A 19,227-nucleotide genomic window follows, 5' to 3' on the forward strand; every position below is an offset into this window, starting at 1 on the left:
TTAGACGCAAAGTTCTTTTTGTGCATTACGTTTATTAAATACATACCATCCAGTTATTTAGATTGAACAGCCTTCAAAGTTAGTGAATACAGTAATCAACAATAAAATAAAAAATCCAAACATACCGATTTGTTTTATAAACAAATAATCTTACCCTTAATATATAGGGATTTTAGTTAAATTAATGGCTTTTACTGTTTAGATCATTTTGTAAATCCAGAAAAAGATCTTCATAATTGACCTTTTAGCACGCAATGTTCGCTCCCAAAAAAGTGCACTCTCAATCCAGCTGTAATAGGGTTCAATAGGAGGTCACAGACATTCAGTGTTTAAGCAACCAGATACAAGAAAAACTTCAAATATAAGTATTAATATTGTCCACTAATTGAGATCAGTTTCACCTATGTGCAAACTAGACTGCAGATTTAAGGAAAAGCACCCACTCTACCCCCTCTCACAGATGACCTCAATGACACTTTGCTCCATTGGAGACGGGTCTAAGCAACGATGGGCGGCACTACCCACAATCTCATCCAACAGAAAGTGCACCAAGTTCTCATCCGACACAAATCGCCACAGGTACATCTGTAAGTAGTGGCAGTCCACCTGGATTTGCTGCAGTCCGTATCTGCCAAACGTACGGAGACGGACACATTCAAGGAATGTCTTCAGACTTATCTTAATGATGCCCGTTAGCACTGAGACCTAGGAAAGAAAGCTGATATTACAGACTGAAAACACTCAAATATGATAATCTGCATTGGTCAGTTAGAAAAACTACAGTAACAACAGTTAGCTAATAGTGTTTTGTTTTCTACCTTGTTGAACTCCACTGGGCTAAATATATCGATCCTCTCAGAAAATAGTTTGTGAATGTTACTGAGCAAGTTTGTGTCCATTGGAGCACTGGAACAAAAAATAAAACAAAACGAAACATAATCAATGTGTGACTACATATTCCATTGTGCATTTACAGGCATGTGATCATCTAAAGACAAAAAAAGAAGGGGAAGACCTGACCCCCCATCCCATTCAATACCATACAATAATATTCAAAATACAAAATTACATAATATAAATATTATTCAAACTGTACAAATTAAACAATCATTCCAATAATACTGCAATAATATAATGCAATAATAATGTAATTATCATTGCGATAATACTGTAAAGTAAGAAACATGCATTTAATAATAATAAGTAAATGTACAATATTAATATTCATGGTTGTCTGAATTTATTTTTTTAAATGTTCAAACATAGCTTATATTTTACTGGAAAAATGCAGGGAGGCCCTAAAGCTTCTATTTGTTTGACAACAGATTTATAAAAGCTTTTTATTACAAATTTGGGAAGATGGTTGACGCAGGTTGACGCAGGTTGTTTTTTCGAATGCACATCATAACATCATAAAATGAGTGCAGTGATTGTGCACCTGGGTGTGTAGCTTGGTGCGTAGCGGATCTGCTGTCTTGAGCTGCTGTACACAGAGAATGTGCGTTTGCTGGAGTCACTGCTGTGCGCTTTCCTCACTCCTTCTTCATAAAGCAGTCCCACCTAGACAAATGTAGGAAGGAGAAACATTAGAATGGGCTAAGATTTTTTGTATACGACATCTGGAACAAATACTCGATGCATCACCTGTACATCAATAGAGGTAGTATCTTCCACCACCCTCTTCATGACAGCTCGAACATTTCTAGGTTCAATAGTGTTCACCCAGTCTCTTGTTTCCACGCTCTTCCTCAACATTTGGCTAATGATTAACCCCTGAACCTGTATAAAACAAAAACCAGCTCAACAAATGTTGTCCAGGAACAATCTTAGACCAAAATAAATGACAGCTACATAGTTCCTATGAATTACCTTAACATAGTGGTTCAGTAATTTCTGGGCTGCTTCTCTGGCCTCTGCACAAAGTGCAGTAACAGGAGTGACTGGAGTGTGGTGCTGTTAAGAGAGGAAAGTCAGCATGGGTAGTGTATTTAGAGTTTGTTTTTATCAGAATATAATGGATATGGAATACCTGTACAAGAAACTGTTCATCAGTGAGTGTGAGAATGTAGGAGATGGTGGAGGTCTCGTAGTCCAGACAGAGACGAGAGAGCAACAGGAGGAGGGCAGGAGGGGTGGATCCTCCTCTGTCACCTGCACTCTCACAGTACTGCCGAGACGACTGGCAGATAAACTTAATAAAGCTCACCACCAGACCCTCACGCACACCCTGACTGCAAAACTCACCCTGAGAATAACATACAAGACAGGCATTAGACAGACGACAGTAATACTGTTAAAAAGGGTGATTATTTACCTTAGACATCTATGCAACTACCTTGTCATTGAGGTTCATAAAGAGATTGTAAAACTAATCCATATAAATAGAGCAGTTTAGTCCAAATATATACTCAAATAAATACTCTGAATTTGTGTGACAAACATATTGAATTTAGGCTTTTATTCACATTTAAACATTGATTAGCAAACACAAGCAGAAGCTCAATAGTTCCTGCTTGATGTGCGAGAACAATCCTCATTGGTTCTAGCTGAAGCTCAAAAGTGCAGCACGTCAACAATAAACCTCATTTGTTCTCACACGTCAAGCGAACATGCTTAAGCTTCTGTTTACCACAATTGATGTGTGGGTTGATGAATGTTTATATGTGAATAAAAGCCTAAACTAAATCTGTTCATCATATAAAGCGTGTCTCGTCAGAAAATTTGGACTAAACTGCTCAATTCATATGGATTAGTTTTACGATCTATTTATGTACTTTTTGAAGCATCAATGTGGTAGTTGGGTAATTGTCAACAGAGGAAAGTAAATCTCTTAGATTTTATTAAAAATATCCTAATTTGTCTTTCGAAGACGAATGAAAGTCTTGTAGGTTTGGAATGACATGAGGGTGAATAAATGATGACAATTTTAATTTTTGGATGAACTAACCATTTAACCCTGGTTGTCCTCAGCTATTTTAGACCGTAAAATGTATGTTTTGAGTTTGGATTGGAATAGTATAAAATAGTACTTTTTTTGACACTTTTTATATGAACATGAAAATTTTTAGGCATGATTAGAAAAGCCTAAATGATCTTTTTAAAAAAGTCTCACTTGAACACCATTGTGCTCTATGAAAATGTCTATTATAGTGCTATACAGTCATTTAGTGGTAGTAATACCATTATATTGCACATCATTTTCTTTATTTCTCCAACCAGATGGCAAAAATCTACCTTACATTTGAAGAGTTCAGATGCAAAAGCCTCTAAATGCCATTTGAAATTTTCTTCTTTAATGATGATTTTTATCAAACTTGTTTCAAAATCATCATTAAAGAAGAAAATTTCAAATGGCATTTAGAGGCTTTTGCATCTGAACTCTTCATTTATTGAATATTACATACCTTTAAATTAAACACTGTATAGTACATTGATTTCATAAAGAAATTAAGCTTACTGTCTTCAGTCTGTTTTGACCGCAGAGGATCACAAGTGTGACAAGTGTGTGAAAGGTCTGATACTAAAATGCAAGTAATTTATAAACAAGTTTTAAGTTACATATATAAATTTCATTCTTTACCTTGAAATAAGGCTTGTTGGAGAATGTGATGTCCTTTGCTGTGAAGAGATGCACTGATGCTAATACAGACTTTAACTGATTCAGAATAAAGTTTGATAAGGACATCAGCAGTTCTGGCAGACTGGGCTGGGCATCCTTGCCAGTAGTCCCTCCTACGAGAGCCCCACCTCCCGCTGCACTGGCCCCACCCACTGATATACGAGGGGCAGCCAATGCCTGTCTTACATCAGTAAGGCTGTCATGGTAGAAGGTCTGTAAGGCAGACAGGTACTGTTTGATTCTCTCTCTTGCTGCTCGCACCACTATCTCAGTTCCTTGGCTGGGCACTGCTGACCCCGGAAGTAGTTTGGATATGGCCTGTAATCTGCGATGAAAGCGATCCAGAGCTCTCACTAACAGAGAGTTATCTCCCACTCCCTTCTCTTCCTGTATCCTCCGCTCCACTAGAAAGAAATACCTAGCAGCTAGATTGTCGACAAACACATGTAGCTTGCCATTAGCCATCTCTGGGATGTTCTTCGAAGCCAATTCACCTTCTTGGGGACGGTTGATGAACAATTCTTGATAGGAGGCAATAACCAAACAGAGACTGCTGACAAACTCGTTACACCCGCGATCTATGAACTCTAGAATGTCTGTTCCGGCCGAAGGGGAGAGGAATTGATTGAACGCAGTGGAACTAGGAGATACGGGATTTGATCCAGGACTTGTTTTTTGGGCCGAGCCTCCACCAGTATCAGTAACCGCAGAGTCTTTAAGCTCCGCCTCCAGTCCCTGGAGATCCGCCTCCAACCGAGACTGGGCGTGGCTGAGGAATTTGTCACAGAGCTCCTCCGCTGGCTCGTCCAACTGCAGAAGCAGCTCAACACATTCAGAGAGATCTTTAGCACTCGAACCTCCATCCCTGCAAGCAAATATTACCATTACATTAATAAAAGAACATAACATTAGATTTGAAGGGAGGCATGTACTTAAAAATAAATGGAAAAAAAAAACACTTCGTCCCAGTGTTATACATAAAAGTATACATATACATAAAAGTATTAGTTACAGTATATACTATTAATATTTAGATATAGGTTTTCATTTCATATTTTCAGTTTTTTAATAATAATAATAATAATAATAACAAGAACAATTTGTTACATTTATACAGCGCTTTTCTGGGTACTCAAAGTGATCTATATATGGCTTTGTTTTTATTTAATTAGTTTTATTTTTTATATTTCTATTTTTAATTGTATTTTTAAGCTTTATATCTGATGTTAATATTAATATTATCAAAATGAAAAATATGAAAATGCTGGTAACACTTTACATAAAGGTCTTATTTGTTAACATTAGTTAACGTGTTAACGTATTAACAGGCGTTAACTTACAATGAGCAATATCTGTTACAGTATTTTTTTAGTATAATAATTAATATTAATGTGTGATTAATGTATATAAATACTTAATTTTTAAGTTACATTTATTCATCTAAAATATCTTATTTTAATTACTGAAAATGATTTATAATAGTTTTATTTACCACTAGCAACACTGCTTACCCCATTTCATCTGGGTCATTGTATAATGTATGGTAGAAGCATCTCAACTTTGATTTGGGACCACATTTCTTAGCTTCTTGCTAAATTATAAAAACTAATCAAAACTAATACAAATATGCAATGACATCCGAGAGAGCGCAGACCTGAATTTCTGTCGCAGCTGTTGAGCGAGCTGCTCCATAATGACATGGCAGTCGTCTTGGATGCCCCTGAAAGAGGGCATATGACTATACTGCTGCAGTACACAACGTGCCTTCCGGTGGGCACTCACTGCCTGGGCAAAGGCCTGCAACTCCAGACATTTATTAAGCCTGGCTGGCAGCTCAAACAGAAACTGCAGCTTACGGAGGAGAGTGTGAACACCTATACAGAAGGTGAAAGATTCATGACTTGAGCAGAATTCTTTCAGAGCCTAGATCAAATGTATACGAGAGTATTTAATGTGGTTTGAAGACATAATGGTTTGTTATACTAGCAATGAACCAGTCATGGATCATACATTTATTACCAGTATTCATCTCATACCTGATAGTTTAGTTATCTGTGCATGCTGGCCCTGCAGCGTCCCACTAATGCAGGCACTAAACTCTGTGATAGCAGCCATGTTGGCTGACAAGCAGTCCATTTCATCTTCCATTTTCTTGAAGTCGTTCTTCATTTTTCTGATTGTGTCTGTGGAAAGATAAATACACTTTTAACATTATCAGAGAAAGGTTATGAATGATAAAATAGTGTGATTAATGTCCAAACAAAACCATCAAAGGAACTAGAAGACCAGCCATGCTGGAGAAATGTCATTAAGTCAGCATAATAACAGAAATTAAATTGTCTTTTTTCCCTATGTACATCCAAGTGAAATGGCTTATATATTTGTAATTTCATCCATTCGCTAACCTGTGGCTGAGATGAACTTATTGTAGTTTTCATAAACCAGGGTTTGCATGTCACTGTCCAGTGATCTAATCTGTTTCACCATACAGCTTTCATGATCCATCAGCTCAGCTAGAGAACACTCCTGCCTCAACTGAGAGAATACATTTAAAAGTCAAACCACAATACATTTTAACATTCTATTATAAAATACACAGTATGTATTGGATAACAAGTGTGGCATATAAACTACTGACAGCATACTTCCATGCCAAATTGCAGACGTATGTGTAGTTACACAACACTACATAACAAACAATAAGCACTCACTATTTATCATTATTCATCACAATACCTTATTTAAATAAATCTCTGGGTCGAAATGCGGTCCGTTGATATCACACGGACCCAGAGACTCGGCTTGTTCTGCTGCTTTCCCTTCCTCATTCAGGCCGTAGTAGAGCTTCAGCATATTGTTGTAAGGCCGTGGACGCTGGGCCGGGTCCGAATCCGGTGGGGTTGCAGCTGAACTCATTTTCACCACAGCTCAACTATAGCCTAATGTCAGAACGAGTAGGACTTTAATTCATGAATGAATGACAGTTGTCAACAAAACATCTGTTGCAAGAGCTCTGGTTGCTACCTGCCAGCTGAGCTGCTGCTCTGTACCAAAATGGCACTCCTGGAGACTGTATTTCAAAATTAAAGTCCCGGACGCGAATTTTTATAATAAAAGTAATAAAAAAATCCCCTTTTTGGCCCATTTTATTTTTTTCTTAATGTTATTTCAATTAAACTTGAATATAAAATGCTTTTTAAAATATGTTTTAATGTTAATTAAATAGTAATACAAAACGCCTTTAAAAATAGTGAAAATTTAAATCTTGTTACCGCTATGCTATTATTAGTGGATAAATTTTACTCCTGAGGATATAATTCTGTTAATCACATCAACGACCTTATTGCAGGGATAGTTCGTTTAAATAAAACACCATTATAAAATCCAATATACAAAAGTTATTTACTGATCAGTATGCCAGAAGTTAGTACAAAGCAGGAATAAAAAGGTTTAATGTTGCATATAAATGATTTCAGTTAATTTTACAGTCACAAATCTTGGTAGAGAAATTTGTGTATAAAAACTTCACAAACAACAAAAGGTAGCGGAGATACAATTTCAAGGGACGGATGACAGCAAAACAACAACAACAACAGATAAAATGTTTATGTAAAAAAGGCACTTTAAATTAGTATTGACAGACTCAGTATTTTATAACATAGATGTGACTATCTACAGTTATGATGTGCATGACAGATGTTCAGATTGAAACACAAAAACGGGATTAGTTTTAGAACAGAAAATATTATATGGTGCAGAATATCTGGGATTACGCATTTTAGGATTAACATCTTGATGACAATGTAAGCATTTAGCATTAAAATACAGAAATGCAATAAGATTTTCTGATTTCAGTGTGTACTGATGATTTAACAGCATTCAGTTGGCCGTTTTCTTTTTACAATTCGAGTCCCATGTGTAAGCAGATAGAAACAATGATTTACAGAAACATGCACACCACAAAATCTATTTAAGACAACAGATGTCATGCATGGATAAATACAGAATTGTGTTTGGTAACTGAAGACCTGTTAATGCAAGGCTTGACATTAAGTGTGTACAGAAACCTGACCGTTCAAGTCACTTGTAAAACAACAGTGCATATTAATACCAAAACAGGATGCATAATGAACATTAATTCAATATTTTTTGCACAATTCAGACAACTGGTAAAACCTTGTATTGTTTGATGATGATGCCACAGGGAGAATAACTCGACAGAGGACCAGATGTTATGATCAGATAAACTATGACACCTGACAATTAGCATGACACTGTAGTTATCAGACCAAACAACTTCCTTTAACATATTTTAGCAATTATCCTGAACAAACATTAATGTCAGGCCCTGCATTGCCAATAATTTAGTAAAAATTCAGATACATTTCATTTAGTTAGGTACATTCAAGCTCTGAAAGCCTGGAAATACAGGACAATGCTTAGGTTTTCATCCACTGTTTGAAAAGCATTACTAAATAGAAAATTCACTGATTGAACATCAAGCACCTACGCAACTTGTGATTTGATATATTAATTAAAGTTCTCTCTGCTTTAAAAATGCAGACCTGTATTGTTTTCAGCAGAGCATTACATTGCACCAATCAGAAAGGCATGATTCTCCAGAGCAACAAGGTAGTGAACAACACTCAACATGTATCATGATTTAACTTTGGTCACCAGTGAACACAAAAAGAAAAACAAAAATCAATTTGACCTTGTTGCTCAGTAGAAGTTGGCATATGCAAACAAGCCCAATAATAATCATACAGCCACATCCAGTAGACAAGTAACGCAGAACGTCACAATCTCACTCTATGCCATCTTTGCAATGCTTTGCCACAGACTGCAGCCCTGGTTTAGTGTATAAGAGCGGTCACGCTATACTAGAGGCATTGACTGTTCGCTTTGGTGCAGAAGATCTAGTTTTAGCTCTATTAGTGGTATGGATCAAAGTGCTGGATCGAACTGCTGTAGTCTTGATTTACAGCCACTGGGATGTAGTTTGGTTTAATAGTTGCATAGTAGAATCTACATTCAGAACAGTGACCTAGAACAGATCTTCTCGAAGCCTTACATTTGCACCGTAACGTCCATAAATTATTTCGACAGAAAAGCATAATTGAAGCAAATTTCACATTCGTTTTTTTTAACAGCCAACAACGTTAACTTTAACCTGTGACATAATGCTCAAATCATCTATAAATAGTAGTTTAGCTCTTCGGTCTGTGATCTTGGTCCGATCTGTCCATTCAGGTGGTTTTGCACTGCGTCTCTAAGGATCTCAACGGACAGATGTAGTTTTGGTCACCGGGCAGAAGAGGGCAGTGTTGAAGCCGGGGGCTCACCCTTGCTCTAAACTTTCAGTCACCTGAACAGCTGAGTAAGTGGGAGGCTGCGCCTGTCGCGTAAAGAAAGAAGCAGCTCTTTTGGGCTTTAGACGTTTAATCTCCTTGCCTGAAACAAGAAAGGTAAAATACACGGAGCTTATTTATTGCAGATGATGAAAGTTAATGGGCATAACAAATGAACACTGAGTCCATCTATGCATGGACACAATTTTAGTCCCTCACCGTCATCAACATAGCTGATGGTGTTGAGTGAATGGACTCGACTACAGACCACGCTGTTCTGTCTGCGCAGTTTCCCCTGTCGACGCTCTCGAGTTTTCTCATTGGTTTCCTGACCCGTGGGTTCTTGGGAAGGCGTGACCTCACCGTCAGTGCCCGCGGCTGCTGACTCACCAACAGAGCGTAACTCCACACAAAACTCAATGAGTCCACTCATAAGTTCGGCCTAGTATATAAAAGTATATATCATGTAAACATTAAAATTCATATTAATTTATAAAATGTTTAATAATAAATAATTAATGTTACATTTTTAAAAATAACTTGATTTTATTGCATTTTAATTTTTTATAGCTATAATCCAAAACATTAGAAATATATGCTTGCTTACACTGTCAAATATAACATTATTAGTCATTCATTTATTGTGTGCTCACCTGTTTTGAATAAATTTTTAATAACTTATTGACATGCACGCCAGCCTCCTCTCCATCAAACTCCAGCCAGAGTATATGCGAGTCTCCCTCTGTCTCTGGATAGCTGTGATCCCAGGACAGCTCACTGAACTTGAGACCCAGGAGGACATGCTTCTCTTTCACATCCATGACATACACTCCTTCCAGACTGATGCCCACACTCACGGCCTTACGCCCACCTCTGTGGAGGAGGCCCTGGGCCGGCTTGTCTATCTCACCCATGAAGAAAGCACATCTGCCAATGCAAAAATGAACAAATTTAGACTTCAGTCACTTCTTGTGTGAACAACTTTCCACTTGCGTCATTCGTACCCATAGTAAGGCAGTGTGTGGCAGCTCTTGAGGTACTGGTGCAGCAAAGCAACAGGCTCCTGGCTGGGTCCGGTGGCAGCAGAGGAGCAGATCGTGCGATACTCCTTTATGAGATTATGCTCCATCTCGGTGTTTCGCCCTCCTCTCCCCCTCAGTGTGGACAGAAAACCTCCTCCTCCTAATGCAGCGTGGGCTGGAAGAAATGACGACAGCTTCTTCTCTCTGGAATAACATTAAGAGGAGAAACTGAAATTGATTACAGCAATTCAGGATCAACACCTTTACATTATTCTCATTTAATCACTGATATGATTTAATCACCTGATTGCTGCTGTTAGAGCCTGGTCATCCAGCCCAGTCCCCAGCTCCACAGCACAGGACAACGCTCCCAACGTCAGCCAGTGTTCAGGGTCACAGGGGTATCGACCCTCCAAGATATTCATCTTTGCCTCGTCATAAAGCAACCTTAACACTCCTCCATCTTCAATCTGACATTACAAAATAAAAATGTTACACAACATCCAATTAACAATCTTATAGCAGTGGTTCTCATCCAAGAGGGCCTCAAGATGACTAAAAATGTATATTGAGGAACATTCAGTTCACAAAACAAATCATGGTTAATTTAATATATCAATACTCCCATTTCTGTTACAATTTTGAAAACAAGCAGCTGCAAGATTTTGTGTTTATGATTGATATGCAACATAAATCTCTTATGATTGCACTGAAGAATAATGTCATGCAAGTCCATGTCATGACCTCCACTGCCAAAGCCAAATGACCCCAGAGACACAAATGCTGTCCAAGGATCAAGTCCAAAGTCTTATGTAAGATGTATACTGTCTGACATGAGAGACATTTGATGTTGCACATGAGCCTAGGATTTTATGCAAGATTACTCTGGGGTCATATTACACAATCTGAAAAGCATCAATCGCAATAGACAGAAAAAAAATGCAATTTTTCAAAAACGCAATAAAATGTGCACTGAGCTTAAAGAGTTAGATCACCATAACAAACACCATATACTCAACCTTTTGTCATTCCAACCCTGTATGACGCACTAAATTCTGTAAAACACAAAAGAAGATATTTTGATGGATTCCTCAGTACCCATTTAGTTAAAGTTAATCGGCTGCAATTCTGTTTTGAACCCGACTGACTTTCAGTGTGTGGATAAAACAGTTGATGCATTCTTTTTTTTTTCAGTCATACAAATTTGGAACAACATCATCTTAATTTTTGGGTGAACTCTCTTTAAAGACACATACATATAAAAACATGTTAATTACCTGAAGTTCTTTTGACCTGGGACAAAAAACATTTCTTTTGTACATCAGAACTGGCTCATCTGAAAAACACAGATGTGTTTTTGTAAGACACTTAAACTTTCAGGTGAAGTGAAGTATGCAAAACCCAAAACAGACAAAAAACACACACCTTGAGAAATGTCTTCGGCAGGGGCCTCAGTAAAGCGGTACAGCAGGTCCTGCCACTGACGACACAACTTGTAGGGAAGATGTTTCGGCTTCAATTGCAGGTCTGTTTAAACATTTCACAGCAGAATGAGGCTAAAGGCGGGAAATGATGATGATCAAACACTGACTAGGGTATATTTCCTTTGTTAATCAACAAACACAATTTTTTTTTATTGTATTGTTTTTTATTATTAACACAAATAATGCTATTATTCGAATATAGGTCTAAATAATGGCTGGAATTCTGACATTTTTGCCCCGATTTGCAACTAAATGCCAATTAGTAAAGTCAGATACAGCCTGCAGATTTCAGACAGTCAGTGTTAATAGATTTCACAGAAAATCATATTGTGTATGATGGGCACAGACTACATTTTTTAGGTTCAGACTATGATTCCTTTCATTTGGCGGATATCAAAACATGTCTTATATTTTGAGCCAATTTTGTGTTATTACTTGAAAGTTTAAGGTCCAGTAAACAGTTTCTGATATACGCTGTTGATATTTGAAATCACCAAATTGATTCTGATTAGCTGTCAATGATTTTATCATTCATCAGCAGGAAAAAGAATTCTGGAAGTGATTAAACTGATATTGTTCCTCTTTGTCATTATCATTATAGTTATGGTGTGGTCACTATTCTCATCGAATTAGAATAAAAAAATCCATAGTTGTCATCCTTGGTGTGAACAGGCCTTTAGTGTATGACGCCCAGTTTTTCCTCTGTAGCCATTACAAAGTTAGCAAGTGTGTGATGCCTAGTATTTTCAAATCTGTTAAGATATTAAAAGTTGTGTGGTGTATTCCAGCCTTTAATAGAAATAAGTAAAATTGTGCCTTTGTTTAAAGAGACATCAAATAATTAATAAATGCCAGTTGGTGGCATTAACATTCAGAGGACTTCCTGAAGTCCCCTCCCAACCATTCACTTGCAAATCAGCCATAGAGCCTTTAAATGCCATCATTGTGTCTAGCCTTTCTTCATAGCCTAAATATGAGTAGGTCATACAATCTTGTATCAGTCTGACATCTGGCCAGTGCATAAAAGAGCATTAATTACCAAGCAAAGGAGAGCAGAACCAGAAAGCAAACACATCTACGGCAGAATTGGGAATGTTGAGAGCCTCCCGGACATTGCGGCCGAGCTCCTGTGCATTCATGCAGCCGAGACCCTCCAAAGTCAAGTGCACAGCACTGTCACTCGCCAAGTACACCAACAATTCCTGAGCTAGAGAAACACAAGAGTGACACTGATCATTTCAGGTCAACAATGGTCAGCTCTAGATCACCAGTCAGATACAGAGAGAAACCAAAGAAACATTAAGGAACAGAGAAAGAACCTCTGGTGACTGAGGAAGCCACACTTCCCCGCTGGGACTGAGAGTCCTCTGATGGCTCAGGGAGGAAGTCGCCATCATCTCTCTCCATCTAATCCAGAAACAAACACAAGTAACGTTAATGTTACTGAATAGGAAACAAAAAACGTTGTTATATAAGAAACTTCTGCTACTTGTTGTTGGGATACTCTTAACAAACTAAGGAAAAACGAAGTCATCATTTCCTAAAGTAGTTTTCGTAGCAAAATGAGCAGTCATTCGCATTAACAAGTTTAAACAATTATTAAAGGCTAACCCAACAACTTCTTGAAGTATTATTTACATGTTTTACAGTTAGTTGTTGCTCAATTGTACCATATCATACAGAATCGATTTAAAAACAATCATATTATTAAAAAAGTAGAGAAATTAAAGACACAAAAAGGAAACACAGCTGACGTCCCTTTTCTGACCAGCTAACGTTAGCTTGCTAACATTACTCCAGTAACTCCCTGGCAACCAAACTACACACAGCAACATACCGAGACACTGTCCTTAGTTTCAGAAGCTTCTTTCTCGATCAAAACAGACAGAAATCATCGATATTTGAACGGATTAAGTTACATAAAAGAGCTGAAAGTGTGACGGCAGCAGAAGCGCATCTGGATTATGTTCTCAAAACAGCGCCCACCAGTGAAATCAACAAAAACCTGGAATAAGCTTCATGTACAAGGAAATGTCATATTATTAATAGCCAACAGAGGGCGCGCCACCACTGTGAACTCTAGACTATTTAGTTAATGTATCCTGAAAAAAATATAATTTTATAAACTATAAACTTTAAAAACTTGTATTATTACATTATTTTAATGCAATAAATACAGAAATAAAACCAAAATAAAAAATATCTTACACATAAAACAACTGGATATAGATGTTTAAAATCCTAAATTATGGCGCAGAACAGGCTAATGACTGGTCATACATTTATAAAATAAAATATTTAGTTAGAGCGGGACTTAGCCTATTGCACCACATTCTCCCATTCATAAGTAACTACACCGTCTTTGATTAGCTTCATAGCTACATGTCTATGAGCTGCTTCATACTGTACTACTAGGATCATCTCATCTCCTCTCTAGGTTTTAATAATTTCTGTGCGGCGCCAAAGTGGTCCACGTGATTTCATCATTGGCAAGTCCCAGAGCCATGTATTCAGAGGCTGACAAGTCCCATCTGCTGCTGTTTTGAATTGACTAAAACTATAACAAATATATTTTGATGATAGTTTTAATAGCCATTGCATTCAGTTTTTATTCCATTCAATTACGAATTCGTCTTTGCTTTTGTATTGTGGTATTTTGGGCAAAATATACATATATATTTATCCATCAGTTTCACATTGATCTGCCCATATTGTAATAAGGAGTGAATTCAGTCACTAATATTGGACTGTGATTTGGGGCTTTATTATGAAAACTTCCTATAAATTCTTGATTTAAGATGGCAAAAAATGTCCTAAACGAAATGACCACAGTTTCTAAACGTAGGATTATGTTAGGATATTTCTGTACAGCCCCTGTGGAATATGTTTCAGAAAGCAATGGGATAGTTCACCCAAAAAAATTAAGTTATGTAATCTTTTATTCACCCTCAAGTTGTTCAAAACAAACCTGTATGAATTTCTTTTTTCTGTTAAGAAGATATTTTGAAAAATGGGTAACGGAACAAATGATCGGCCCACTGACTTTCATAGTATGGGAAAAAACATAGTAGGCCTATTACTTTCTTAGAAGAACAAATGAAATTGCAAAACATGAATAGATTAGTTTAAGACAGTATTTTTTAATTTAAAAATGCAATACAGTCCAATGCATAATAAATTAGCACGTAAGACATTCCTAGAAAACGATGGTGTTTCACGACTATGTTTGCATAAATTCTTTGACCACCCCAATTTACATTTTTTGTCAAAAAATGACCCTCTGATAAGACATTCTCCCTTTAAACCAACATTTTGCATTATTTTTGCATCATTTTCTCACTGCGGCAACTTTGGGCAATGCTTTTTTATATGATTCAGTAGATGACTTGACTGGCAGAAGGCCCTCCCACATGAAGGGCAGATGTATGGCTTCACTCCTGTATGAATTCTCTCATGTTTTTTCATAGATCCTGACTGCGAGAAACTCTTTCCACAGTGTGAGCACTTGTGCGGTTTCTCTCCAGTGTGAATTTTTTGATGGTCTTTCAAGTGACTGGCTAAATTAAAGGCCCTTCCACATTCAAAGCACACATGAGCTCTCACATTGACATGCAATTTCTGGTGTTCTTTAAAATGGTCCATGCGTGAATAACTCTGTCCACAAACAGAGCACAAGTAAGGCTTATCATTTGTATGGATTCTCAGGTGTCTTTTCAAGTGAGCTGCAAACATAAACTTTTTGCCGCACTGATCACAGTCGAATGCTCTTACTCCAGAATGGGAAAGCTGGTGATCTCTGAGATTTCTTGGATCTGTGAAACACTTGCCACACAGATGACATTCAAAAGGCTTCTCTCCAGTGTGAATCCTCATGTGAATCTTAAGGTTTCCGTTTTCTGTGAAGCTCTTTCCACACAGAGGGCATGGGATATTTTGTTTGGCTCCTGCTTTGTTTTCAGTCTGTGAGAAACTGGAAGTTTTTTGTCCTGATATCAAATTATTCTTCTCCACTTTGCTCAGTTCTTCTTGGGTTTCAACCAGGTCTAAAATGAGCACATCATTTATCAATTGTCAAAAAATTAATTAAAATGTGAAAAAATTGCTTTTATGAGATCTCTGCCATTCTCTTTTTAGTGGATTTATGATTTATTAGGCTACACCACTGCTTAAGATCTATTTACCGATCAGATTAACTGACTTAGATTTTTTAATGTCAAGAAAATCAAGAAAACTAACCTTGTTCTTGTTCTTCAGTATCTTTACTTTTCCTTTTGCGTGGTCCGGAATCACTCGTGCACATACTTTCCATTCTTACACGTAGGCCTACGGTTGCCTGATGGTACGTCAATGTAGGCTATTATTTATTACAGAATTGTTGTGGGAGTGTCTTGAATTCAAGTTTCGAGGTGTCCATGAGCAAAACACCTAACCCCAGCTGCTCCCGACGAGCTGGATCATGGCGCCTTTGTATGGCTGTCGTCGGTGTATGAATGAGTGTGTGAATGTGAGGCAAAATGTAAAACGCTTTGGTGGCCATTGGCCCATTTGAATCTGTGAATTGCGACCGCAAGGTGTGAATGGACGATGTTTGTGAGTTTTTGTGTAGGCCTAAATTGCTTTTTAGACCATTCTTAGGCTATCAATCGATTCAACGCGACCATTTAAGTAGGCCAATCGATGTTTGTTTGCAGCCAGGGCAATAGTGTTTGGGCGGGAATTATTTTCACTTAAAACAGCAATTTCAGTTTACTTTTAAATGTAATATGTCAATTAATTTTGAATGTTTAAAAAGTAGTTATACCGAATACCGTTTTGACTAAATAATAATTACAAAAATTGGGTCTACAACATGTTCACAACCTGTCTAATTTCTTCCGTAGAACACAAAACCTGATATTTAGACTTTCCCCCAGTCAATGAAACTCAATGAGTGTTGGTTTTGGGACTTGAGATGAAAACATTTTTGTATTATTGTTGTTGATTTTTGCGTTTGACAAAAGAATGTCATAAACTACCAGTTTGGAGCAACATCAGTTATGACTTTCTTTTTAGGCAAGATCTTATATAAGATAATTAAAATAGACGTACACACACAAATAAAAGGAGAAACTAATTAATACACACAAAACCACATAGTTTAGTTTATTATCACAGAACCACAGTAAAACTCCACATGATAATGCTAGAGAGTCACTGCTTTGCCATGCTGATGTACAATGACCACTCAACCACTTGATCTTCTTCAAAGCATGAACAAGAAAAGGCACCACTTCAGAGTTGCGAGTCCCAGTTCATAGGTTATGAATATTCACACGATTGGATCAATTAATTGGATCAACTATTAACACAGTGATCTGGACATTTCTCACCTTCATTTGAATCAGAGTGTGTCTGTGCTTTAATCTTATTTTCAAACACAACGGAAATGTGGGAAGAGCCATGAAGGCTTCTTTGTTAAACAACAGTAATGATTTCTGACTTCATTGAGCACCATGTAGGAGAAAGTCTGTCATTAATATCCAAATTGGTCATCTCTACACAATACTCATCAGTGTCCCGTCATGCTCATCACACTCCTTGAGAAAATATGCTCTAGCAGCATCCGCCACCTGACTGTTTCACTGGGGTGCTTTCAATTTTAAGATCAGGTTTCTCGGAACCCCCTGAAGTCCCAGGTCTCATGCGCTTCTTTATTTCCTCTGCCATGGTCATGAAGGCCTGCTCCACGTTCGTGGCATTTTTGGCACTCGTCTCAAGGAACGGGATGCCAAGAGAGTCAGCGAACTCCTGCGGAGAAAATTTTTTTTCAGAAGAGTTAATACAAAGGCCTGGTTTCACAGAAATGGCTTAGATTAGCCAGGACTAGGCCTTAGTTACATTTAATATTTAAGTAGCTTTAAACAAGCATTAGCATCTTGAGACAAAACAATGGCACTGGCATATTTTAAGATATGTCATTGCAAGTTACTTTCAGTTGAAACAGCTCAAACATTCATTTTAGTCTGTGAAACCGTTTGGCATAGAAATAACAGGCTCCACGTTTGACTAGTCTAAAGAGGAAGTTTATTATACTGCCCTACCAACCAACCTTAGCTGTAGTGTAGTCCACAACTTTTTTTGTAGTGAGGTCACACTTATTTCCTACAAGTAATTTGTTGACATTTTCACTCGCATAGCGATCGATTTCCTTCAGCCACTGTTTAACGTTGTTGTAGGATTCCTGAAAAGGCACCAGCATAAACTTGTCAAAAAAGTGTTGTTTAGATTACATTTCAGTTCAGCTCTAAATCTTTAACCAAGCAATAGCCATATAAATGTTTCAATATGGATGTATTTTTAGAAAGGCGTCTCACAAACCTGATCCGTAACATCATACACAACAATGATCCCGTGAGCTCCTCTGTAGTAGCTGGATGTAATCGTGCGGAATCTCTCCTGTCCAGCGGTGTCCCACTGTAAACATGGACGGGACTCAGTTTATCTGTGGTTTCACATTAAATTACACACTTAATTTGAATTGTAATGTCTACAAACTCACTATCTGCAATTTAATAGTTTTTCCATCCAACTCAATTGTTCTGATCTTGAAATCCACTCCGATCGTGCTGATGAAACTCTCTGTGTAGGTGTCGTCCTAGAAGAGAAGAGTCAAGAAAGAACACAAGATCAGATATCATTCATATCCAAAAATACCCAAAAATGCTGTTAAGAAAACACTTACTGCAAAACGCAAGAGAATGCAGGATTTTCCAACTCCAGAATCTCCAATCAGAAGAAGCTTGAATAAGTAGTCACTGGAGAAATATGCAAAGATAAATATAGATTCATTACAGTTGATATACGTGTATAGGTGTAGCTTGAATAAGAAGTCACTGGAGAAATATGCAAAGATAAACATACTACAAATTCACAGAAATATGCAAATATAGTTTCATTACAGTTTATATACGTGTGTATATAACTTAGTCCTGTTTAATGAATACCTATCACACTTTTATTCACAGAGCAACTGACGACGTTGCAGTCAATTTATTATTTAATTATTAAAGAAATTTATCAACAATTGCAAATAAAATTTGATTGACTCGTCAACGAAAGGTTTAAAATATTATTAGGCCATCATAGATGTTCATATATGACGGTAAGACGACTTACTATTCAGGGTTCATGATGTGACAGCAAAGGGATTGTTATTGTTTGTCCAGCTGGTAGAAGCGCTCTGGGTCGCTTACTGTTCACCGGCTGACCGCAGTCTCTGGGCCAGTATTTAGCCTGGAATAGTAGCAAAAAAGAAAGATTATCTTTGTTAAGCCTTTGTGCGCCGTTTTCAGATTTCCTTGCAAAATTAACCCAGTCTGACTTTCCGCCACCTCTCTTCTCTCAGGTTTTTACAAGCCGCGCAGGTGCGGCAGTGACGGATGAGGATGCGCCGCTTTTCTTATCCGCTTTCGCCGCCTAGTGGTAGGATCCATCCATTCAAATATAAAGTTGTGTATGTAGCCAGAATTCACATAACAGAAACGTAAAGTTTGCTTGTTCCCTGTGGTTATAAAATATGTTGGTTTTGTAAATCAGCTGATACACGGCTCAAAAGTATGTCTTCGTGTTGTTTTTGCCCCTAACTGGTTTCCAGGGCGTTTTGCGGTTGCAAAGAGGTTTCTGTGAATTGAAACATCCCCAGTCTCAGGATGATTTGATGACCCTGACTAAAGATATTCGAGCTGCAAAAGTAAAACGTTGGAGTTTGATTA

At 37.5% G+C, this 19,227-nt stretch overlaps 4 protein-coding genes across 4 annotated transcripts; all 4 read right to left on the reverse strand.

Annotated features, from left to right (window-relative positions):
• Positions 1-12: 12 nt before the first annotated feature.
• vps51 (VPS51 subunit of GARP complex) lies at positions 13-6,677 on the reverse strand. Its single transcript, XM_039667469.2, has 11 exons — positions 6,356-6,677; positions 6,025-6,154; positions 5,656-5,802; positions 5,274-5,493; positions 3,581-4,484; positions 2,030-2,245; positions 1,870-1,953; positions 1,645-1,779; positions 1,439-1,560; positions 819-906; positions 13-705 (listed from the first exon to the last, which is right to left on the reverse strand). The coding sequence occupies exons 1-11, from the start codon at positions 6,533-6,535 to the stop codon at positions 445-447; spliced, it is 2,487 nt and encodes an 828-aa protein (XP_039523403.1). The 5' UTR covers positions 6,536-6,677; the 3' UTR covers positions 13-444.
• Positions 6,678-8,610: 1,933 nt separating this feature from the next.
• On the reverse strand, positions 8,611-13,453 carry frmd8 (FERM domain containing 8). The gene is made up of 10 exons (XM_039667471.2): positions 13,314-13,453; positions 12,796-12,883; positions 12,516-12,683; positions 11,418-11,519; positions 11,270-11,328; positions 10,296-10,462; positions 9,975-10,196; positions 9,624-9,897; positions 9,190-9,412; positions 8,611-9,073 (listed from the first exon to the last, which is right to left on the reverse strand). Exons 2-10 carry the CDS (start codon positions 12,881-12,883, stop codon positions 8,961-8,963), a joined length of 1,416 nt encoding a protein of 471 aa, XP_039523405.2. The 5' UTR covers positions 13,314-13,453; the 3' UTR covers positions 8,611-8,960.
• Positions 13,454-14,635: 1,182 nt separating this feature from the next.
• On the reverse strand, positions 14,636-15,808 carry LOC120476438 (uncharacterized). Its single transcript, XM_039667451.2, has 2 exons — positions 15,713-15,808; positions 14,636-15,519 (listed from the first exon to the last, which is right to left on the reverse strand). The coding sequence occupies exons 1-2, from the start codon at positions 15,783-15,785 to the stop codon at positions 14,813-14,815; spliced, it is 780 nt and encodes a 259-aa protein (XP_039523385.2). The 5' UTR covers positions 15,786-15,808; the 3' UTR covers positions 14,636-14,812.
• A 781-nt stretch (positions 15,809-16,589) lies between these two features.
• Positions 16,590-18,889, reverse strand: rab1bb (RAB1B, member RAS oncogene family b). Its single transcript, XM_039667484.2, has 6 exons — positions 18,632-18,889; positions 18,198-18,270; positions 18,015-18,110; positions 17,834-17,929; positions 17,565-17,696; positions 16,590-17,263 (listed from the first exon to the last, which is right to left on the reverse strand). Exons 1-6 carry the CDS (start codon positions 18,643-18,645, stop codon positions 17,069-17,071), a joined length of 606 nt encoding a protein of 201 aa, XP_039523418.1. The 5' UTR covers positions 18,646-18,889; the 3' UTR covers positions 16,590-17,068.
• Positions 18,890-19,227: the final 338 nt, after the last annotated feature.

This window comes from Pimephales promelas, chromosome 23, assembly GCF_988280905.1.
Source record: "Pimephales promelas chromosome 23, fPimPro1.hap1.1, whole genome shotgun sequence".
NCBI classification, from domain to species: Eukaryota; Metazoa; Chordata; class Actinopteri; order Cypriniformes; family Leuciscidae; genus Pimephales; species Pimephales promelas.

Excerpts from the sequence above, each read along its gene's own strand:
- vps51 (XM_039667469.2), bottom strand. The coding sequence starts at position 6,535 with ATGAGTTCAGCTGCAACCCCACCGGATTCGGACCCGGCCCAGCGTCCA. Across the intron at positions 5,494-5,655 it reads ACAGATAACTAAACTATCAG|GTGTTCACACTCTCCTCCGT; the intron begins GTATGAGATGAA and ends CCTTCTGTATAG. Across the intron at positions 1,954-2,029 it reads ATGAACAGTTTCTTGTACAG|CACCACACTCCAGTCACTCC; the intron begins GTATTCCATATC and ends CTCTCTTAACAG.
- frmd8 (XM_039667471.2), bottom strand. The coding sequence starts at position 12,883 with ATGGAGAGAGATGATGGCGACTTCCTCCCTGAGCCATCAGAGGACTCT. Across the intron at positions 11,520-12,515 it reads GTTCTGCTCTCCTTTGCTTG|ACCTGCAATTGAAGCCGAAA; the intron begins GTAATTAATGCT and ends ATGTTTAAACAG. Across the intron at positions 9,413-9,623 it reads TAAAAATTTATTCAAAACAG|GCCGAACTTATGAGTGGACT; the intron begins GTGAGCACACAA and ends TTTATATACTAG.
- LOC120476438 (XM_039667451.2), bottom strand. The coding sequence starts at position 15,785 with ATGGAAAGTATGTGCACGAGTGATTCCGGACCACGCAAAAGGAAAAGT. Across the intron at positions 15,520-15,712 it reads TACTGAAGAACAAGAACAAG|ACCTGGTTGAAACCCAAGAA; the intron begins GTTAGTTTTCTT and ends TGCTCATTTTAG.
- rab1bb (XM_039667484.2), bottom strand. Across the intron at positions 18,111-18,197 it reads GCATTCTCTTGCGTTTTGCA|GACGACACCTACACAGAGAG; the intron begins GTAAGTGTTTTC and ends CTTCTCTTCTAG. Across the intron at positions 17,930-18,014 it reads AAACTATTAAATTGCAGATA|TGGGACACCGCTGGACAGGA; the intron begins GTGAGTTTGTAG and ends CCATGTTTACAG.